Genomic DNA, 20,091 nt, shown 5'->3' with positions numbered 1-20,091 from the left:
CACCAAGAGTCTCTCGCGTCTGATGTTTGAGTATTTTCAATCCAAGCTCTGTGTTGGTTCCCCACTTCCTCGCTCGAAGGGGGTATTAACGATATATCACAATCTCACAAGATTGTATAGATCCACTATTATATGATTCTTGTTGTACTTTTAAATTTCCATTGTAATCTTGTATGATAATAAATATTGCAATACATATCTCTCCTGATTATTGAAGATTAATTCAAAAACTCTTATAAGACCCGTATATTTCATGTCAAATCTCATTTTTATCACTTTTCACTGCTTTCAATGACCACTTGGATTGTGGTGATGTGGTAAGACATGTGGAAGATATTGTGGATAACCTATTGACCAATGTTCAAATCTTGACAGTACTCAGCCCCTATGGCCATGGAGGTTCGTCTGCAGTGACTCCAGGGCATGAGACATAACCTCATATTTGCAGTGGGGGATTAGTCGATGCGCGAAAACTGACCCGGAAACCTTCGTTAGGGAAGTTCATTTTCCAAGAAAAAATGACATCTAAATATGAAGATACTATGAAAAAGGCATTAGTTGTGTCTTTTACAAACACTTGTCACATTCGTTGATTATGTGACCACATTCAATCATGGTATGGTCAAACTTTTGATGTCATTGTTTTGGAGTTTGTTTATGTTTTTTTAAGAACGGAAAACACACACACACACACACACACTCTCTCTCTCTCTCTCTCCTAAATTTACACAATTTTCTACAACAAGACTTGAACCCTGAACCACTCAGGGAGGGACATATTTTCAACACACATTGAGATAGGTAAACCAAAGTCCATTTAATTGCTTTAAGTCTATCAATGACTTAACAAGTTTACATGCTCTCTGCTCTTGTCATGTGGCAGTGAAATTTCCAATAGTTCCATGCATATTCTTCTTCTGAAATTTCCAATAGTTCCATGCATATTCTTTTCTAAATGTCTATTTAAAAAGATCATTTTCTCCTTGTAACCATTAAAAACTAATTTTGGTTAATATTTATTGATATGGTCATTTACCTTCTTGTTGAAGATCCAACGATAACCTAGTGGTTTACTTCCCGAAATAAGATCCACTAACTTCTAAGTGTGGTTTTTCAAAATAGTGAATTTCAATCTTGGTAGTATCTTCTTTCCATTGATATCCTTTTGAAGAAGCAACCTCCGCAAAGTATAATTTGGATCAATTTTCCACCATATAGGTAACAGCATCAGAACCAAACAATTTATCAACTATTGCCTTTTTTTTTTTTTTTTCTTAGGTGTTGTTTGTTTTGGAAGTGGTCATATGTCTTTTGTTTTTTTTCATGTTTGCGGAAGAAGACGTGCACTTGAGAAACATCTACCCGCCAGAAGAGAAAAGTGCTCAAAAAGTACTTTTGTAGAAAAACAAACGATGCCTTAGTCTCATCATCTGCTTTCTCATATAAGCTTCCATACTCACCGGTTAAGCAAGAAACTCATTTTCAAATAATGATGAATTCATTCTCCATTATCACATAATTATGCATGTGTAGAACTTGAACTTGACTCGTGTACAAGAAATTGATGTGTATATCCAACAAGTGCAAAATGCCTCTATGAGCACCACTCGCAGAACTCACGATTCAAGTCCAAGTGCACACTAGTACGTGGAACCCTACTTCAACTCTCGTCATTCAACTAAATGGTAAGGAATCCATTGTTTTATAAAACCTAATTAAGGTTTACCCTTTCCCACCTATGAAGGACAACTTGTATCCCCTTTGCCAAATTCCATCTTTTATTCCAAAGATCCCACTTTGATTTTTGAGAGTCGATATCATATATACATTAACTTAAACTTAAACATACAATACATCTTTACGAAGCACTATATACGAAGAATGCAAGTATGCAACCCCATTAAATATCATATAACCGGACCACAAAATATACATATTTATACGTCTCTAAAGTCGTTGAAAAATCATATTTTCCTAAAGAAGAAAAATAATGTTTTTCCAACATCGATAACATGGGTTTCCAAATCCGTTGGTGCACCCGTTCATGGAGTCCAACTTCAAATGTGAATGAATGAATTGATTTTTCAATCGAGCATAACACCAAGCTCCTTAAACCTGCCATAGTACCACCAACTTAGAACATGTTGGTCTCTGTGATTTATCACATAGTAACAATAGTTTGCATCGTTATCCTGCAAGAAAGTACACATTTAGGCCATTCTAACATAGAGCATAACAGGCATAATCAGTTCATATATGTGTCTAATCAGCAAGGCCATTGTTTAAAGAAATCAATGAACCTATAGTGTCTTTCTAACCTTCTTTCTACAGGTTTCCAACTTGCAACTTCACCTACGGGATGATTTGTTCAACATGGGGTATGTCATGTGTGACACTGGTGAAAGATTTACAGGTGTGCCTACTGCCAAAACTAGAGGTAATCCACTAACCATGGAGGAAGAAGGATCTCCGGTCACCAGAGGGGAGTGGTTGCTTGACTTACCTGCCGGAGAACCATTTGTTTGACCAGTGATTGCAGCTCCATCACCATTGTTGACACTAGTTATGTCATGAATGCTTGTTCGCCTCCTTTCTCTATTCATTGAATTCAAACGAATGAAATACTTCTGTGCATGGCTTGCAACTTGAGTAGGAGTTCTTGTCACCACAAAGTTCCTGGATATACTTCTCCAATCTCCTTTCCCATATTTCTCCAACCCAAGAAGAAATAATCTGTTTTTTTTTTTTTACCATAAAATGAGATCAATAACAGATTCTCACAAAACAGAGGTTTTAGATTAAAAAACTAACCTGTGTTCATCTTCTGACCATGCAACACCTTTCCGGCGCTCCTGATCTGACTTTGAGGACTTAACTCCATGAACGGATTCACTGTTACCACCTTTCTTACTGTTTCCATCATCACCTCCATGGTTTGCAGAGTCCTCTGAAGAGGAACTATAGCAAGGTAGAGGAACAATACCAGATTCAATACGGTCTAAATCCTCAACTAATAGCTCATAGTGATGCTTAATCTCTTCCACTGTCTTTCCGGGAACATCGGTGGCAATTTTTTCCCACCGATCATCGGAATCCTCGTCGGGATATGCAACCAGAGCATTCTCGAAAGCCCTGTCCTGCTCTCGAGTCCATGTAGAGTCTCTGGCTACTTCATCTTCCATTGTTTACAATCAAAAACTAGCCACGAAAGATGATCACGTTAACGTTGAATAAGTTCAACAGCAAAAACGCCCAATTTTCCGAGATGACGGTGGTTATAACATTATTAGGGTTTTACCACCTGATTATGAAATGCGAACCCGACAATCCAATCAAATACTGATTCAAAAATCAATTGTTGATGAAGAATTCAGCAAGTAGGAAGGATAAAGAACCTTGAATCTATACGTGATCTTCCCGCAGCAGGAAGCTCAATTGAAAAGAAAATCCTTAATCAGTGTGTGAATGAATAAAACCCTAAAATTAGGTCGGAATTAATGTTCCGGAAGGGGGTCTAGCGGTGTGTGGGTACCAAAGATAATTACAAAGAGAGGTGATTGATGATGAGAGAAGGGCCCCTACATACAACTCAAACCTGCGCTGTCAGCTATCATCTGGAATCTGCCATAAACGTCAATTTTGGTATTTCTTTGAGATTTGAAAAGTCATGTAGGCATGGGCGTTTGGCGTATATGAGTGCCTGAGCCTGACTGGTTTATTGCCAAAATAATGTAGAGAACCAAACTAAAAAGGTCATCTTCCATGGCTGGGATGTCAAAAAGTGTCCATATTTTATGATTGATTTCAGTGAAAACTTCACTGTTTAGTTCGTGGAATACTTGAATACCATACGTTCCACTTGTTCTAGAACACCAAAACCAAATTTTTAGGAGTAACGTTGTGTATTTTTTAAACACCCTCATAAAATATCTTGAAACATTTATTTAAGGGTTTTTTTTTCCAAAATAGACCCTAAATTTACAGTTTTTTTCTATTTAAACCAAAAGTTTTACTTTTTTCCTAAAAGACCACATTTTTTTGAGGATCTTTGTTATTTAGAAGGGATAACCGGTTGACTAAGTCAATAGCCGGTATCAAGGTATGAAGTACGAACGTATCCCATTCCCTCCATTATACCTGCGTTTCTTTTCTTCTACACTGATCGTTCTTCCTCTATTGTCTAGCTGCGCTTCAAGATACCCAAGTACATATGTGAAATTAGGGCTTTTCTTCTCCAATTCTCAGTTCCAGAAATCGCACAAGAAGGCTATGGAATCCAGGAATCACTGAAGTAAGTTCTTTTCTCGATCTCACGCTTTGTTCAGCTCGATCTCACGCTTTAGTCAACAAGAAGGCTATGCAAAATTAGGGCTTTTCTTCTCCAATTCTCAGGTTCAATTTTCGAATTCCCCTCTTAGTACAAAAACTTCTGAGTTTGTTTCTTCCATCCACCTAACACTAAATCTTGCTTCGCTTTGTAAACCCCAAAATCTTCTTTGTGTAAATACAAACCCCTGCGGAGTAATCAATCAACAAGCGTGTCACTTTTCTCACCATATCAATCTCATAAACATCCAATCGTAAAGTTGACTTGTTTCCCCAGTAGTTCAGCTCGATCTCACGCTTTGTTCAACAGGAGACTATTTACTGAATTGATTAAGCGACTATTTTACTTAAGGGACTAAGAAATTGAATTGATGTTTATTGATGTTAATTCAGGTTTATAAAACTGAATTTATATATGAAATATAAACATGAATTGATCATTCTTTGCTTGATTCACCAACTTGTTAGTTCTCGAAAATGTCATCTTCTTCAAGCATCAGGAGCATCAGAAGTAGAATGATAGTAAGGAACGGTGGAGTTGAATTGTGCCCTTTCAAAAATGTCATATTCTTCTTGATTCACCAAGCATCACCAACTTGTTGACCCTTTACTTGCGCTTTCAAAAAGCACCCATCTAATCCTATCACTCTTCTACATCCAACAATCCATCCTGTTTTCAATGCATGAAAGCATACATAGAATCTATGGAAGTAATATTTTCCATCAGGATTAAGGTTTACACCCACTTGCACAGTACTACCAGGGTTGGATCTTTGTATTTCTGCAGCATAGTCCCAAATTCTAGCATAATGATCACTAGCATTCCCTTCAATCATCACCATTGCCTTATGTTTAGCCCTGTTACATTTACTGATAGATAGGGTGATCTTGAATTTTGTCCTAATGAGTTCCCTCAATTCTTTAAGTTTAATAGATGGGTTGAAAACAATCTCCTTCACAAGATGAGAAGCAATCCACTGAGGGGATACAAGGTGTCCAAAAGTAAACTTTCTTGAACATGAGTGCTTCTTTTTCATTGACTTTACTTGGACTGTTCTTTCTGTGTTCATCCATGATGCATACAAACGAAAATCACATTTTTTTTGTATGTATCTCTACCACATCTAGCTACTAACCTAGTACTTTCAAGTTTCTCAAACCTTAGGGGGTACCCATGGGCCACAGCATAGTTAATAAGACAATTTTTCAATCAAGAAAAATTTTGATATTTCTCTCCAACCTTTGGTTCCATGAGATTCCACTCTATGGTGGGATCATGGACAAAATTGGAACCACCAATGTCATTCTCATCATCTTGTAGATGAACTAAATCATCTACATATTTATCTTTTTCGCCAAAAAACTCAGATTCATCTTCAAAAAGTTTGGTAAGAAAAGGATCTTTAACAGATTGGAATGAAACAGCTATTACCTTTTCCCTCTAATAGTCCATGGGCATGTCTGACACGAGAGTTTCATCTTCGGGATCTTCATAATCAACGTATTTTTTTGTGTTTCTTAGTTTTCTTCTTGGCATCGTTGTTGGATGCCATGGCTTTCTTCTTGAGCGATTTTAGAAAAAAGCCCTGGTTTTGCATATCGACTTGTGTATATTGAAGAGCAACGAATGAAACCTAGTGACAAGTGTAGAAGAAAAGAAACGGAGGTATAATTGAGGGAATGGGATACGTTCGTACTTCATACATTGATACTGGCTATTGACTTAGTCAACCGGTTATCCCTTCTAAATAACAAAGATCCTCAAAAAATATGGTCTTTTTAGGAAAAAAGTAAAACTTTTGGTTTAAATAGAAAAAAACTGTAAATTTAGGGTCTATTTTGGAAAAACCCTTTATTTAATCTCCATTTCTATAAACCTATTTTCAGTTTTACATACAATAACGAATTAACGACTCAGACTTCAAATTTTCTAAAAAAAATAAAGGTAGGTTTGGTTCTGGAAAAAATTTCAGTTTTATATTAAAAAAAAAATTAAAATGTGTTTGGTTAATTTAGTTTTCAAAAAAAATTTTAAAAAAATGTTTTCCAAATTGTATTTAGTTACGAAAGTGATTTTAACAGTTTGCAAAACTTTTCTTAATTTATAAAATGGAAAATGAAAAATCTAAGATTTCATCCAAAGCTGTTTTCTAAATTTTTCATTAAAAGCTGAAAATAAAGTTTTAACTTAATTTTCTGAAAAATGTTTATTAAAAAAAATAAAATTGTTAGAAAAGTCTCAATATTTTCAGGAAAGTTAAACTTTAGTCCCAAGATTTTTTTTTAACATAAAAGTCCCGATTATTTGTAGAAACACGATAATATGTCATATCCTGTTAAAAGAAAAAAAAATGATTTTTTTGTAAACTTGAGCCAAAATAAAATAATCAAGACTTTTATGTTCAAAAAAAAAATTTGGGACTAAAGTGTAACTTTTATGAAAATATTGGGACTTTTCTGACAATTTCCCGAAAAAAAAAGTTTTCACAAGAATAGTGGCATTCATATCTCAAGAAGTTGCACATAATTAAAAAAGACAAAATTGTAAAAATTGTCCATGTGGTATGCATTTTTTTGGGGTTTTAGTCAAAACAACGACTTTTTTGGCTTCGTGGTCCTTTTGAGCTAGTTTCAATGCGGATTTGTTCCCTCGGTAAATTGTGTCACACCCCCGAACCAGACGGCGGAAACTTCCGATGGCTCGTGTGACTTAAATTGAAATATCATCACAATGAATATATATGAAACATAACATAAGCATCACCATGCATTAATACATTACAACCGTCATTGTTCACATCAAGTACATTGTTTACATTACATAATCCAAAACATAAATTGTTTATCGATTGACATCACACAAAAGACGTTTCAGAAACACGCTTGATAATTCTTCATTTTAACGGTTACCTGAGAACACAAGTTATTTTGAAAACGGTCAACATATATAATGTTGGTGAGTTCATAAGCAGGTTTGATGTGAAAATGTTTTGTATTGTTTGTAAAACCCAGAAAATTTGATATTTTCTGTAACAAAAACTGTTTACGAAAAAGGTGTGATGATCCATAAGTATACATGTATATGATTTTAAAACATGTAAAAGTGAAATGTCTTTCATAATAGTTCCTTGTACTATAGTTGTTGTAAGTAGAAGTGAATAATGTTGTTCCCCGGAAAACCCGATGTTTTCCGTTATAAATAGTATGATAGTTTTGTATTATTGTATAATCACTTTGCATCGTCACAGCGTATGAATATGATTTCCCATGATTACTTAGATGGTAATGGATCTCTATGTGAGTCGTTATAACCATGCATAATAATGACTAATTCGCCTGTCTTGACATTTTATCTAATGCCGGTTTTGAATTAAGATTTTGTCACCCTAGACTGGTCGAGTTTAACTGTAGCGAACAGCTTCGGTGTGGGGGAGTCACCCCCGTTTAGATCTATACACAAACTCTCGCTCTCCCTCCAGAAGACTCTGATTATAACTGCAGGCTACGGCCGACATTTATTGATGCCGCCCGTTATTTCTCACTAAATCCCAATAAAATTGAATAACCTTGTTTTACAACCCAAATGATGTTTACGTGAATATGAAGTAAACCTAACAGACATAAAAGAGGACAACAGTGGTCCACTAATTATGTATGTTATTATAGACTGTCGAGTATGCTACGGACACGTTATAGCCCATTAAGCATATTATGAATGTTTAGGGTCTTATTAGCAATACAAATGGACCACTAAGGCCCAATAGCATGTTAAAGCTGATAAAGGCCCATTGGGTATGCAAATGGGTCACCGGAAGCCCAATAAACATGTGTGAATATATTGGGCCCAATAATCATGATATTGGGCCACAAAGACCCAATAGCACGAACAGAAGATTTTTGGCCCAATCATTGAATCATTTATAATTTGTCGATTTTTGGTTCGTAGTGTAGGTCTTTGTTGTATGCTAAATGTTTATTCGAAATGTTAAAAATACTTTGACGTTTGATTTATAACGAAGCTTTGGCTATATATATATATATATATATATATATATATATATATATATATATATATATATATATATATATATATATATATATATATATATATATAACATTTTTAAAAACCATGCGTTATAAACTTAATATTTTTAACCCAATAATTTAATATTTGCCTATTCAGCCCAAAAACATTTAGTTTGACCATTGCAGCCCCTTTATCTATAAAAATGGCATTTTTAGTCTCTTTTTATGAAAATTGACATTTTTGGTCCTTAGACCATTTTTCTTGACATTTTAGACCCAAACTTTATTTAAATAATAATTTTAGCCCAAAACTATTGTATTTGCCATTTCCAGCCCTTATTTGTAAAAAGTTTACACTTTTGGCTCAAATTCCGTAAGTTTTACAATTTTGGCCCCAAAATCAAAAACTTTGCATTTTAATCAAATTTTTGGCATCAAAGTCATTTCCATCCCCTAAAATAGTGTATTCACGTTTTAGACTCGTATTTTGATAAATTTACCACTTCAGCCCCCAAAACTCTTCATTTTTCGCAATTTTGGGCCCAAAAACCCATGAGGCCCAAATGTAAGCCCAATAAGCTATAATTTATGTTTTTGACCCCTAGAAAAGTGTTATTTTCATAAAAGTCGGATTTTATGTAAATAATACTATTTTATCCTTATAAAACCGAAAATATCATATTTTACTCAAATCTTTGTTATTTTTGCAAAAATGACACTTATAAAGATTTTTGGCTTTGTTTTCACTTCTTAGGCCTAAAGACTCTTAGATCTTTGAATTATGTTGTTTATTATGTTATTTGTTTATGTATCCTTCACACTTTAGCCATAGATTTCGAGATATAGCAAATAATATCATATTTTCACAACACAAACCAAAGAAATCACATATAACAAGCATACACACATAGATCAACACATAGCACTTGTATTCTCCCCCCAAAAACAAGTAAAAACCAAAAAGAAGGGGGTATGAACTCACCTTGCTTAGTTGCTTACGGTTTTGAAGAAGAAATGGAAGAAGTTGATGAGATTCTCGGCCCTAGCAAACTTCTTGAGAGGACTTTGGCTTAGATGGATTCTAAGGAGTAGATCACGAATTTTTGCATGAGTTAGGAAGGTATTTTTGATGAAATCAAGAAGCTAAGTCATGGATCTAAGCAACAACTTACCAAAGATTTGTGATATGAGTGAAGAACCTTCTTGGAATGCTTGTAATTCTCGAAATTTTGAGGGATAAATGAAGGTGTTCTTGAGAGAATTTGGAAGTGTTTGAAAATGAATTATGTGTGTGGGTGTGTTGATGCTCTCGGGCGAAGACAATAAGAAGATAGGGAAGAAGAGAGACGTGTGAGTTGATAGGTGCATGGGGAAGTGTAAGTCTTGCATGGATACATGATGGACAATATGGAGGTGGCACCTCCTAAGTCCACTCTTATCACAATTCTTTTCCCTTTTTTTGTTAATTGATGTTGGGCCGAGTTGGGCTTAATAAGAGAAACATGGATTAATTTGGCCCACCTCTAGCCTTGGTTCGAAATCATGAGGCACATAGAGGAGGTTTTCGGCCCATTGGGCCCTTAGGGTAGTTCACGGCCCAATTAGCATAAAAGAATGGGTTTTGTGGCCCATTAAAGCTAATTAAATCAATTATGGCCCAATAAGGCTCATTAGAGTAATTTATTCCTTTTTAGGCCCAATATGGCCCAAAATGTTAAATCTCATGAAGGTGGGTTGAATTAGAGCCCAATTACGGGTTCTAAGTCCAAACTAGTCAAATTGGAAACTTATTGGTCCATTAGGCCGAATAAGAAAATCCTAGTCCATATTGGACTTAAACCGGGATTTTTAGGGTTTCCAATCTTTTGTTGACCATTTGAAGTGTTTGTATAGAGTGTTTAATGAAATTTTGTTGTCATTGAATAAACATCATGCATTGTTTTCAAGTTTTGGTTACAATTTTGTCATTGTTAATGTTTACAAAGCATAGAATTTTCTTGGTTGTGACAAATTGAAATGACTTTAATACCTTTGGGTATTTATTTTCTATTTCTAAATTCATTTTTTTAAGTTTTAATAATTATTTATTCATTTTAATAATCAAAAAAATGAAAAGGTCATATCTCTCTCTCTCTCTCATATCTTCTTATTCCTCATCTTTCACCTGCAAAACATGAAGGAGAATAACAGATGTTATCCCTACCTTTCTTTTTCTAATGTTCTTCTTGATTCAAATTTCCTTCCCTCTGATGGAACCTCTCAGACTTTGCTTTGTAAGAAGCTGCTGGTAAAGATAAGCTTTAAACGGAGCTTCCTTTCTGATAATTTTTGGCATGCTTCTGCTCGTATACATACAAAAACTTGTATCTCTAAATATACCATTACTTTCTCTCTCTAAAACTGCACTAATTTCTCTTTGTATAAAAGATATAGTTGGATTGATTTCAAGGTATGAAAGCTAGGTATCGAGGTGGATGAAATTGAAAGACAGCAACTAGTTCTCTACACGGATTGGGATATTTAGGAAGGATTGATTCAAACCCATATTGGGATTTTCAAGAATATGATAGAGTATCGTTCAGATGAAGATTCATAATGCGGTGACCTAGATTTACAGTGACCAAATTCACCGTTAAATCTAAGGCAAATGACGAATAGGGGAATCGATGCCCCGTATCCCACCCACCACGGTTCTGATCGAACTCCGACCATTGTTATCGTGTGGTCAATTCTGCTTGCTTCGATTTTCTCCCTTTTATAGGTTTCGGTTTTCTCCGGATTGCACTCGACTTCGACATCAAGGGGAACACGATGGCAGTGTTTAATTTGAAATCCGACAATCGGAATCGGGGTTTGTACCATTTTCGTTGCTACCTCTGGAAAATCATGTGTGAATGGACCCAAATTATTTCATATATGGGTGTATGTAAACTAAGAACTGAAAAAATCCCTTTCATCTACAATTCTCAAAAGCAATGTTTCACGATTTCAATTTCAATGACTTCTGTTACCAACTCATTCAATGTTACCTGAATATTTAATTGATTGAAATCACACAACCATGTAGTTAAAAAAAAACTAGAAAATCGAAAGAAATCGTGCAAGAAGTGTGTGTGAACCAGAAACTAGTTCTTCATCGGGTTTCTGCCAGGAGAGAGAGAGAGAGAGAGAGAGAGAGAGAGAGAGAGAGAGAGAGAGAGAGAGAGAGAGAGAGAGAAGAGAGAAAATGCCCTTTTTTATTAATTATTAAAAGAGATAAATATATATTAAATTAAAAAAATGAAAAATAAATACATGATGGGCATTACATTCATTTTAGTTTACCGAGGGACCAAATATGCATCGAAACTAGGCCAAAAGGACCACCAATCCAAAAAAATCGAGGTTTTGACCAAACCTCAGAAAAAATGCATACCACAGGGACCATTTTTGCAGTTTTGTCACTAAAAAAAAATACACTAACGGTCGGAATTGGAGTGGTGGCCCAGGACCCCATCACCATATAAGTCTGCCAATGTGTACTTGGGTGGAGTTGGGGTATGTAGGATGGGGCTCGAGGAGCTAGGGGTGGGTACGGTGGGTGATCGGTACGAGGGTATGTGTAGGTGGGTGGGGTATGTGGTGTGGGTAGGTGATGGTGTTTGGTAGGTAAGGGTGGGGTGGGTGGGTAGATGAGGTAGGTAGTGGTCAATGGTCATGGGTAAGGTTATGTGTTGGGTTTTGGGTATGGGGTGCCAGTAGGGTGGGACCGAATGTATAAGGTATGGGTGGGGTTGGATGAGTATGTTTATATATTTTAAAAAACTTTTGGAAATAGAAAAATATGAAAAACAATTATTATCATTTTTCCAAGTTATCTGTAATTTTAGAAAACGGAAAATTTTGAAAAGGTTATCAAACAAAATACATTTTCAAAAATTTTACTTTTCTTGAAAGACTTTTCTAGGAAACTAGATGTCCTAAGGGCATCTCCAACCCACCCCCAAACTCCATTTTTTCCCCTATTTCTTTCCCTATTCTTCTCCAACCCTACCTCATTTCCACCTCCATTTTTTTGGAGATATAAATTAATAATTAATTTAAATTTATTATATATAAACATTTTATTTCTAATAATATAATTTGAATTATTTTTGTAATGAAAAAATATAGTATATATTTTTTAAATCTAATTAGTAGAGGGGTGTATTTGACAATATGTATAAGTTATAAAAATGAAATATTCTAGGAATATACTTTTTGGGGTAAAAAATAGGGTAGAAAATGGAGAAGAGTTGGAGATGAAACATTATTTATCTCATTTTTTACTCAATTTATAGGGAAAAAGTAGAGATGGTCTAAGAGTATGAATCACTTTTAGTGTGTATTAGGCTAAAAGATGTGTGTTTTGGCCTATCAAAATTTGGTGTTATAGGCCTCTCATAAACATTTGTTATTGTGGTCAATCTTTGCTTATGAATAAGGTGTGGTGTTATTCTAACCTACAACCTTTTTTTTTCAAATTAAAAAATATTAACTTTTAATAAATAAAAAAAACATGAATACTAATTAAAATAAAACTTAAATTTCAATTACCATAAAATTGAAAATTACATTAAAAAGTAAAAATAATAATAACATGAAATTAAAATTATATAAATAATATTCATCTAATATCTATTTTGAAGAAATTAAAAAAAAAACAAGGTGAGCAAGTGTACATTGAAAATAAAAAGATGGATGTTAAATGAAGAAATTAAAAGAACAATGATAGAAAGTGCACCAAATGTTGTTTGTATTATCTATTGCCGTTCACTTTTCATCTGCAAGTGTTCAGCCGCTCGGCAATAAAATGGATCAAGGGGCGGTGGCAAAAACCGCATGACATCCTACAGTCTAATAAAATTATTCTATCATTATCAATTAGAAAAAAACAGGAACAAAAAGATAGCCTGAAGGTATGAATCCCTACAGACTCTTTTTAACAACCAATAGAAAAGATCTGAATCACCGATGACAAATTTGCAACAAAAAAAACACCGGATACTAATTAACAACCAATGTAAACAAAAATTCTAAACAAAAAGAAGATGGTGAAAAAGGTCTGAATCCCTACAGGCTTAATGAAAAAGACATAGTCAACAAAGATCATACATGGTGAACATCATACTATTTGATACATTTGTTTTAAGATTTTCTCTACTTTGCTGCAGCAACAAGTGCAGATCTAGCACGGGTGAAAGTAGAAATTACTGATCCCAGTTGCAATTTGTCATTGCACCCGAAAGTTAACCTGTATCTGTAAAATCACATAACAACCACAAAAAATGAATTCAAGAACCTAATAATAATTTGTATTGGAATTCATCTTTCACATACTGCCAACTAGTTTTTGGACAAAAAGACTGATTTTTTTTTTACAATTTCAAGAAAGTGGAAGCACAAGACCACTTTTCGGACCAGGTTTCTCTTTTTCTTTATTAAGTGTTGGGATAAATGAGTATGTCTGAAGGAAGTCTTGTATGAACAAATGTTGTTTCCTTCCTGGGCTGAGTAAAGTAAATGACTATTTTACCCTTCTAAATCGAACTAGTGCTGAATGAGAAATGACTATACATTTGATAACTGTTCTGCATGTAGATTCTGAAATAATGGTTCTTAATGTAAATTCTAAATGACAAATTATTAAATTTATATGAAACTTGAAAAATAAGTAATAACTCTTCTGTTTTCTGAATGTAAACTCTAAATGAATATTTGGCAATTTAGCAAATCATAAAGTCACACATGGATTCACTATGTAATAAATGATCAAAATGCAATTGGTATCATAAATAAATTATAACCATATAAAATACAGAAAAAATATCTGATACAAATAATGGCATACATTCTTAACACATAAATAATATAATAAAATATGTGAAATATGAAATATGTATGTACCAATATATGTGAATAAATATAAATTTACAAAAAATGAAATGCTTAAATAATTTTTTTTTGAAAAACCGACAGAACACTCAGGGAAATCAAATGGAAAAATACCTTGATTTTCATTATTAAGTCATATTTTCTACATTAAGTCACAAAGAAACACTATTAAGTCCATTAAATCAAAAAGAAACAACAACTTACTGGATTTTAACTAGCTTTTAATATGAGAGAACAGAAGACCAATACACTTTCATCAACATATCCCAGTGGTTACGAATTTTGCCATTACCCATTTAGTTTAAGATAAGACTTTGTTGACTTTAGATCAAAAGTGCACAGCTGTGCCATTGATTACATATGCATAACTAATGATTATTGGGAGTAAAATGAAACAGATGTAAAATATACATACTCGATATCAGCCAAGTCATTGATGAGCTGGACTCTAACATCTGAAGGCATCTTGATTTTAAAAACAAACCTGTCAACACAAATGTGATTTCAAGATAAGCCCACAAAACTACTGGTAGCTTCTTAACCAGATATTACAAGACTTACATGGTTACTTCTCTTACAATGTCCACTAAAGCCAATCCTTTTGTTGCCTTGATATCAGATATTTCTGTAAAAAAGTTAAGCACCAACAAGAACAGAAAGAAGAAAAGAAAACTGAAGCCTTAAAATGAAAATAAAATATGATGGATACTTTGTAAGCTAAATGAAAATGATTCATTTAGAAGCCAGTAAGATATCTGTTCAATGTCTTTGGGCAACGGATTGCCTGTGCAGAGGTATACAGCTTCTTCAGTTATCTGCTGTGAAGCCATATGTGTCGACTGCATGAATCAAACACATAAACACATTACATTACAATAATCATTATAGAAACTGTAACTCTGTAAGCTGAATCATATGGCAAGTAAGCAAAAATAAGAAACCTGCAAAATGTTCAAAGCCTTCCTCATATCACCATTGCTAAGACGTACAAGAGCTGCTAACCCATCTCCAGTCACATCAAGCCTAATTTAACAATTTATTATTATCTTGTATTATAAAGGGTTTCTTGTGAAGTGTGTGACATCATTACGAAGTCCAAAAACTTACCCTTCAGAGGTAATAACATGTTTAAGTCGCTCTGTGACATGGACAGACTCCAGAGGAGCAAATCGAAATCTTGTGCATCTTGATTGTAGTGCTGGAATGATTTTGTTGACATTATTACAGATAAGTGCAAACCTGGTGTTTTTTGTGTATCTTTCAATCACTGCATTAGAGATGTGTAGAATGGTAAGCAATAAGAAAGGAAAGTACAATTGAGTTGCTTTTAACAGTGTAGATTACCTCTTCGAAGAGCAAATTGAGCATCTTTTGTCATTGCATCCGCCTCATCCAGAAGAACCAGCTTCACCGAGGCTTTTGCACTGATAAACAACACACGAAGGAGAAGCAAAAACAAAAGAACATGAGATCAAGCAACACCCCAAAATCAACAAACAATTGACAACCAAAAGAAAGAGCAAATTTGGTGAATACGTGAACACAGAGCAAGAATTACCCAAAGGAGAAGCTCTGAGTGCTGGCAAAATCCTGTATCTGCTGCCTCACCACATCAATTCCACGTTCATCCGAAGCGTTGAGCTCCAAAACCATATTGTGCATCTGCGTCCCGAATAGTTTTCTAGCTACGGCAAGAATCGTCGATGTCTTGCCGGTGCCCGGTGGTCCATACAGTAACAAATGAGGCATTTTGTTCTCACTCGTAAGCCTATCAACTGTTTGACAAAAAACCCCAGTGGAAAATTTTCATTACTTAAACAGTTTAAGACAAGATTGAAGCCATTAAATGAAAAGAATAAACAAGTCGCATACTGGTATCGATTATGTCACGATGAGCGGCGACGTCGGCGAGAGATTGAGGCCGGAACTTCTCGACCCATGGAGTGGCTTTGCTGTGAGCTGGTGGGGCGCCGCCGGAAGCGACTACAGCTTTGCCCTTGTTCCCGTTGGGTCCTTGAGACGGATTGGCTTCATCTATGTCCATCGGCGAAATCACTTCGGCCATTTTCACACTCTCAAGAACGGATCTCTTTGGCTTCTATGGCGATGGTGTGTTTGCTTTGCGCGGGAGTAGAGATGGACGGAATGGCGCCAGGCAATGCCTAGGGCACGTTATCAGCGTTTAAACTCTGGCCCGCTCTTGGCAAAAGGGAAATTAAAATTAAAATAAATAAATACAAAGACTAAAAAATTACATTTTTGGTCTCGTGAGACTACAATATTTCTTCAACGTTGTAAGTAGATATTAATCCATGCAATTGCCAATATTTAAGATTTAACTCTCCGTTCTTAGACTAAACTTGTAATTATCAGTATACCATATTCTTACGGACCGTTTTTGTAGTTACTTTAGGTATAAGTATAAAAGTAAGGGCAAATGGTGCCACAAGAATGTGGTTTCATTTGGTGGGCGGTTGGAGTTATTTTGGCTGGCATCCCACTATTTTAGTGGTCCGTTGGAGATGATCTAACTATCTCTTTTTAATGACGTCCACCAAAGGGACGAAAAATCGTTATAAATTTTTTTCTATAGCCAACGAGAGTTTAAAAAAAATGGACTCTATTCAAAAAGCATATACAGCCACAAAAACCAAAAAAACAATTTTATCTTATTTGACATTAGTTCAGCTACAACATTTATTTAATGTAGTTTCTTATTTATACAATTTTATTGTTTTAGTATTACTATTGAGAAATTAATGTCAATAGTTCTTATGGTTTCAAAAGCCATCAGCGTTTGTCCATTCAGTCTTCACCGTCCATATGCTATGTTAAATAATCGTAAAATGATGAAATTACCATTTTTGTCTTCTTTTTTTTTTTTGCCATGTCTTCCTTTATATTTATTTTCTTACTAAATAAATGAACCCACCTACCCCCACCTCTGAAGTCACTGAGTTAGAGGCCGTCAACTGCACTATAGATGGAGTGGTTGTCGAAGATGGTGATTGGGAAGGAGAAACGAGAAAGTGATTAATAAGAAAATAAAGAAACATGTATTTTGCCCCAAACCATACTAATCTTCAAGATGATTAATATTTGTTTTCTCAAATTGTTCCTTTCCCTACATTGTCTCTGATTGACCATTCCATGTTTGTTTAACTTGATTCACGTCATACTACCATTGCTATTTTGGGTTCTTGCAAGGATTTTTACTGCAATTTCAATCATATACAATGCCATATTTGCAATCATTCATGCCTAAAATTCAGGTCTGCATTTACTACTTACTGCCTCAAAAACTAAAATACTCACCAAGCATTTTTCAAAAATAGAAGTTACATTAATACTAGCAAAACTTGCTACCTAAAAGAGATAGGGAGAGAAGAGAGATGTGCAGTTAGGCAACAGGAATCTTGGGTTCTCCTAAATTCACAAAGGCCTGGGCACGAGCCATGCGGCCCAATACTGCATTCCATGACACAAGATGGTCCATGAAGACATTAGCATACCGGGCTCTGTCATTCTGTTAACACACAAAATAAAATAAAAGGAAAGATTCAGATACAAATGACCGAGTTAAAAGGGAAACAAATGGCTGCAGGATCAAAAGCATGTTTCAAATGAATATGTATGTACCTTGTAATCCAGATAATAAGCATGCTGCAGAAAAGGAGAAACAAAAATTAGAATGAATACTACAACATACCATACAAAATTCCTCTATTTTCTCATCTTTGTGGGATATTTTAAATATCTGACTAATTGGTAACGCTTTCATTGAAATACATGTACAATATAATATTGCAGTTATTGGGACAAGTGGAACTTTATTAACAGTCATGTATGTGTGAGAAAAATGTGTGTGTGTGTGTATGAGAGAGAGAGAGAGAGAGAGAGTTGTTCTTACCTCCCACATATCCAAACTAAGTAGAGGCTGTGCAAGTACAAGAGATTAATCCATTAGTATAAAGAGAAAAAGAAAAAGACATTCACAAAAAAAAGTTGAAAAGTAAAAACATGCTTACAATATCACCCCACACAAGAGGGGTTACAGCATTTGTTGTTGTAGCTATTGCAAGTCGTTGCTCATTCCTCTTTACTGAAATTGGGACCCCACAATAATACAAATCAAAACTGGATGCAACTATAAAGATATAAAACAGAATATTACTAACTTATTCAACTAAACAAGAAACCAATTTAAAATGGCAAGAAACATACACACAAGCCAAACCCATCCAGACCCAAATAATGTCAGGGCACTTTCTATAAACTCTTGTCTGAAATCTGCAAAGGAACCAAAATCCTTTTCAATCTGCTCCATTAGACCCAATATTGGTAAGTTTCCACCTCCTGGTTGCATGGATTCCCAGAAGAAATCATGATTCCAGACCTACAAAATCCCACAAGAAATCATGATTCCAAACATTTTCCAAAACAAGAATAGACTCATGAGTTGTTCAAACCTGAGCAGCAACATTGAATTCTGGCAATGGATTTCCACTGTTATATGTCACTCTGATCAATTCATCCATTGTGTATCCATACAATACATCTTTCTTGGATAGATACTTGTTCAAAATTTCCACATAACCACGGTGATGCTTTCCCCAATGCACCTCAAGAGTCCTCTTGCTCATATATGGCTCTAGAGCATCCTGCAAAAAGTAGAACATGAAATCGATGGGTAACAAATAGGAAAGACAACAGAGAGGAAAGAGAAAAGATAACAAAGAGAATTACCAATTTATAAGATGGAGGTTTCAAGCTGTAGTAAGCAGAAATGTTTTTTGGCTTCTTTAAGACATGATCTTTCCTTTTTTGGGGTTTGTCCTGAATGAATCCAGTAAAGATGAACAGGATAACCAAATGGGGATATATTTAGAGTAATACATAAAGTTAAGCAACTTACGAGTTTATAAGATGGAGATTTCAAGCCGTTGTAAGCAAAAATGTTTATTGGTCTCTTTAGGTCATGATGTTTCCTTCTTTGTTCTTCATACTGCCATGAAATGGAAGAATTAAAAAAGTTATTAGACAGGTTTTTTCTATGGATAATTTATTTCAAAAGTTGGACAAAATACGATTTACAAAGCTTTCATGAGTATAATATAACTTGGACTTGTAGGAGAATGTGCAGTCCTTTTGATTGTTTGAAGATAAAAGCATAATGTCTGTCGAACAGAGGGAGTATAGAAGAAAATCATGAAACCCATATAAACAACTCAATTTGGATCAGATACATGCTTTTAAAAGCTTCAGGAGATGAAGATGATGTATTAAGATAATTACGGATTCCAAAGACGTTAACCCTTCACTTATATATAGAACTAGAAGAAAAGTAGAGAATACATTAATCTCACCTCACAAGACAGCTTGCATCTGGTAAACCTGGTAAGTTCGTTGGAATTGACGACAGAGCTAGAGGTTGAGCTCGACAAGCAAAGATAGTTACTACAGGACCAACTCATATCTACTAAACGCCCCTTTCTTGCAACTCAAAAGAACGATAATTAGCAGCGAAGTAGGTATTAAAAACTCAGTTCACCTGTATAGAAATAGATAGAAAATAATATCACGTTATCTCTCCGAGGCATTTTCACAAACAGGTGCCTGCTAATATCGAAATAAGGAGCAAACCTACATAGCTTGTATATGCTCTCCTCATACCTGTTATCCTACGGTTATCGTCCTTGTGAGCTCGTTCGTTATTGTTGTTGTTTATGACCTTTTCAGCAAATCGTAGCCTCTGTCGGAGTTAGGGCACTGTCTTTCATAACTTATCCGTCGACCAAGAAGCTTCATATACTCGTTAGTCGTTAC

General features: G+C 34.9%; 3 protein-coding genes across 5 annotated transcripts; all 3 read right to left on the bottom strand.

The window, feature by feature from the left end:
- Nucleotides 1-1,873: 1,873 nt before the first annotated feature.
- LOC145166028 (transcription factor SRM1-like) lies at nucleotides 1,874-3,804 on the bottom strand. Of its 2 annotated transcripts, XM_079084955.1 has the most exons (4): nucleotides 3,396-3,801; nucleotides 2,812-3,301; nucleotides 2,319-2,733; nucleotides 1,874-2,192 (listed from the first exon to the last, which is right to left on the bottom strand). In XM_079084955.1, exons 2-3 carry the CDS (start codon nucleotides 3,180-3,182, stop codon nucleotides 2,349-2,351), a joined length of 756 nt encoding a protein of 251 aa, XP_078941081.1. In that variant the 5' UTR covers nucleotides 3,183-3,301; nucleotides 3,396-3,801; the 3' UTR covers nucleotides 1,874-2,192; nucleotides 2,319-2,348. The 2 variants fall into 2 exon arrangements, with proteins under 2 accessions (XP_078941081.1, XP_078941082.1); XM_079084956.1 differs by having other exon boundaries at nucleotides 2,504-2,733; nucleotides 2,812-3,804.
- A 9,590-nt stretch (nucleotides 3,805-13,394) lies between these two features.
- On the bottom strand, nucleotides 13,395-16,471 carry LOC145166027 (replication factor C subunit 3). The gene is made up of 9 exons (XM_079084954.1): nucleotides 16,138-16,471; nucleotides 15,824-16,040; nucleotides 15,610-15,689; nucleotides 15,373-15,532; nucleotides 15,207-15,288; nucleotides 14,975-15,104; nucleotides 14,827-14,890; nucleotides 14,681-14,749; nucleotides 13,395-13,630 (listed from the first exon to the last, which is right to left on the bottom strand). Exons 1-9 carry the CDS (start codon nucleotides 16,328-16,330, stop codon nucleotides 13,531-13,533), a joined length of 1,095 nt encoding a protein of 364 aa, XP_078941080.1. The 5' UTR covers nucleotides 16,331-16,471; the 3' UTR covers nucleotides 13,395-13,530.
- A 1,024-nt stretch (nucleotides 16,472-17,495) lies between these two features.
- FSD3 (Fe superoxide dismutase 3) lies at nucleotides 17,496-20,091 on the bottom strand. 2 transcript variants are annotated; one of them, XM_079084952.1, is made up of 10 exons: nucleotides 19,939-20,091; nucleotides 19,632-19,816; nucleotides 19,181-19,270; nucleotides 19,012-19,101; nucleotides 18,735-18,926; nucleotides 18,490-18,661; nucleotides 18,294-18,412; nucleotides 18,176-18,202; nucleotides 17,905-17,928; nucleotides 17,496-17,791 (listed from the first exon to the last, which is right to left on the bottom strand). In XM_079084952.1, exons 2-10 carry the CDS (start codon nucleotides 19,737-19,739, stop codon nucleotides 17,666-17,668), a joined length of 948 nt encoding a protein of 315 aa, XP_078941078.1. In that variant the 5' UTR covers nucleotides 19,740-19,816; nucleotides 19,939-20,091; the 3' UTR covers nucleotides 17,496-17,665. The 2 variants fall into 2 exon arrangements, with proteins under 2 accessions (XP_078941078.1, XP_078941079.1); XM_079084953.1 differs by having other exon boundaries at nucleotides 18,294-18,367.

The sequence above is a fragment of the Lactuca virosa genome, chromosome 3 (assembly GCF_052849685.1).
Source record: "Lactuca virosa cultivar CGN04683 chromosome 3, Lactuca_virosa_CGN04683_v6, whole genome shotgun sequence".
Classification (NCBI taxonomy): domain Eukaryota; kingdom Viridiplantae; phylum Streptophyta; class Magnoliopsida; order Asterales; family Asteraceae; genus Lactuca; species Lactuca virosa.
This window is presented reverse-complemented; position numbering and strand designations above follow the sequence as displayed.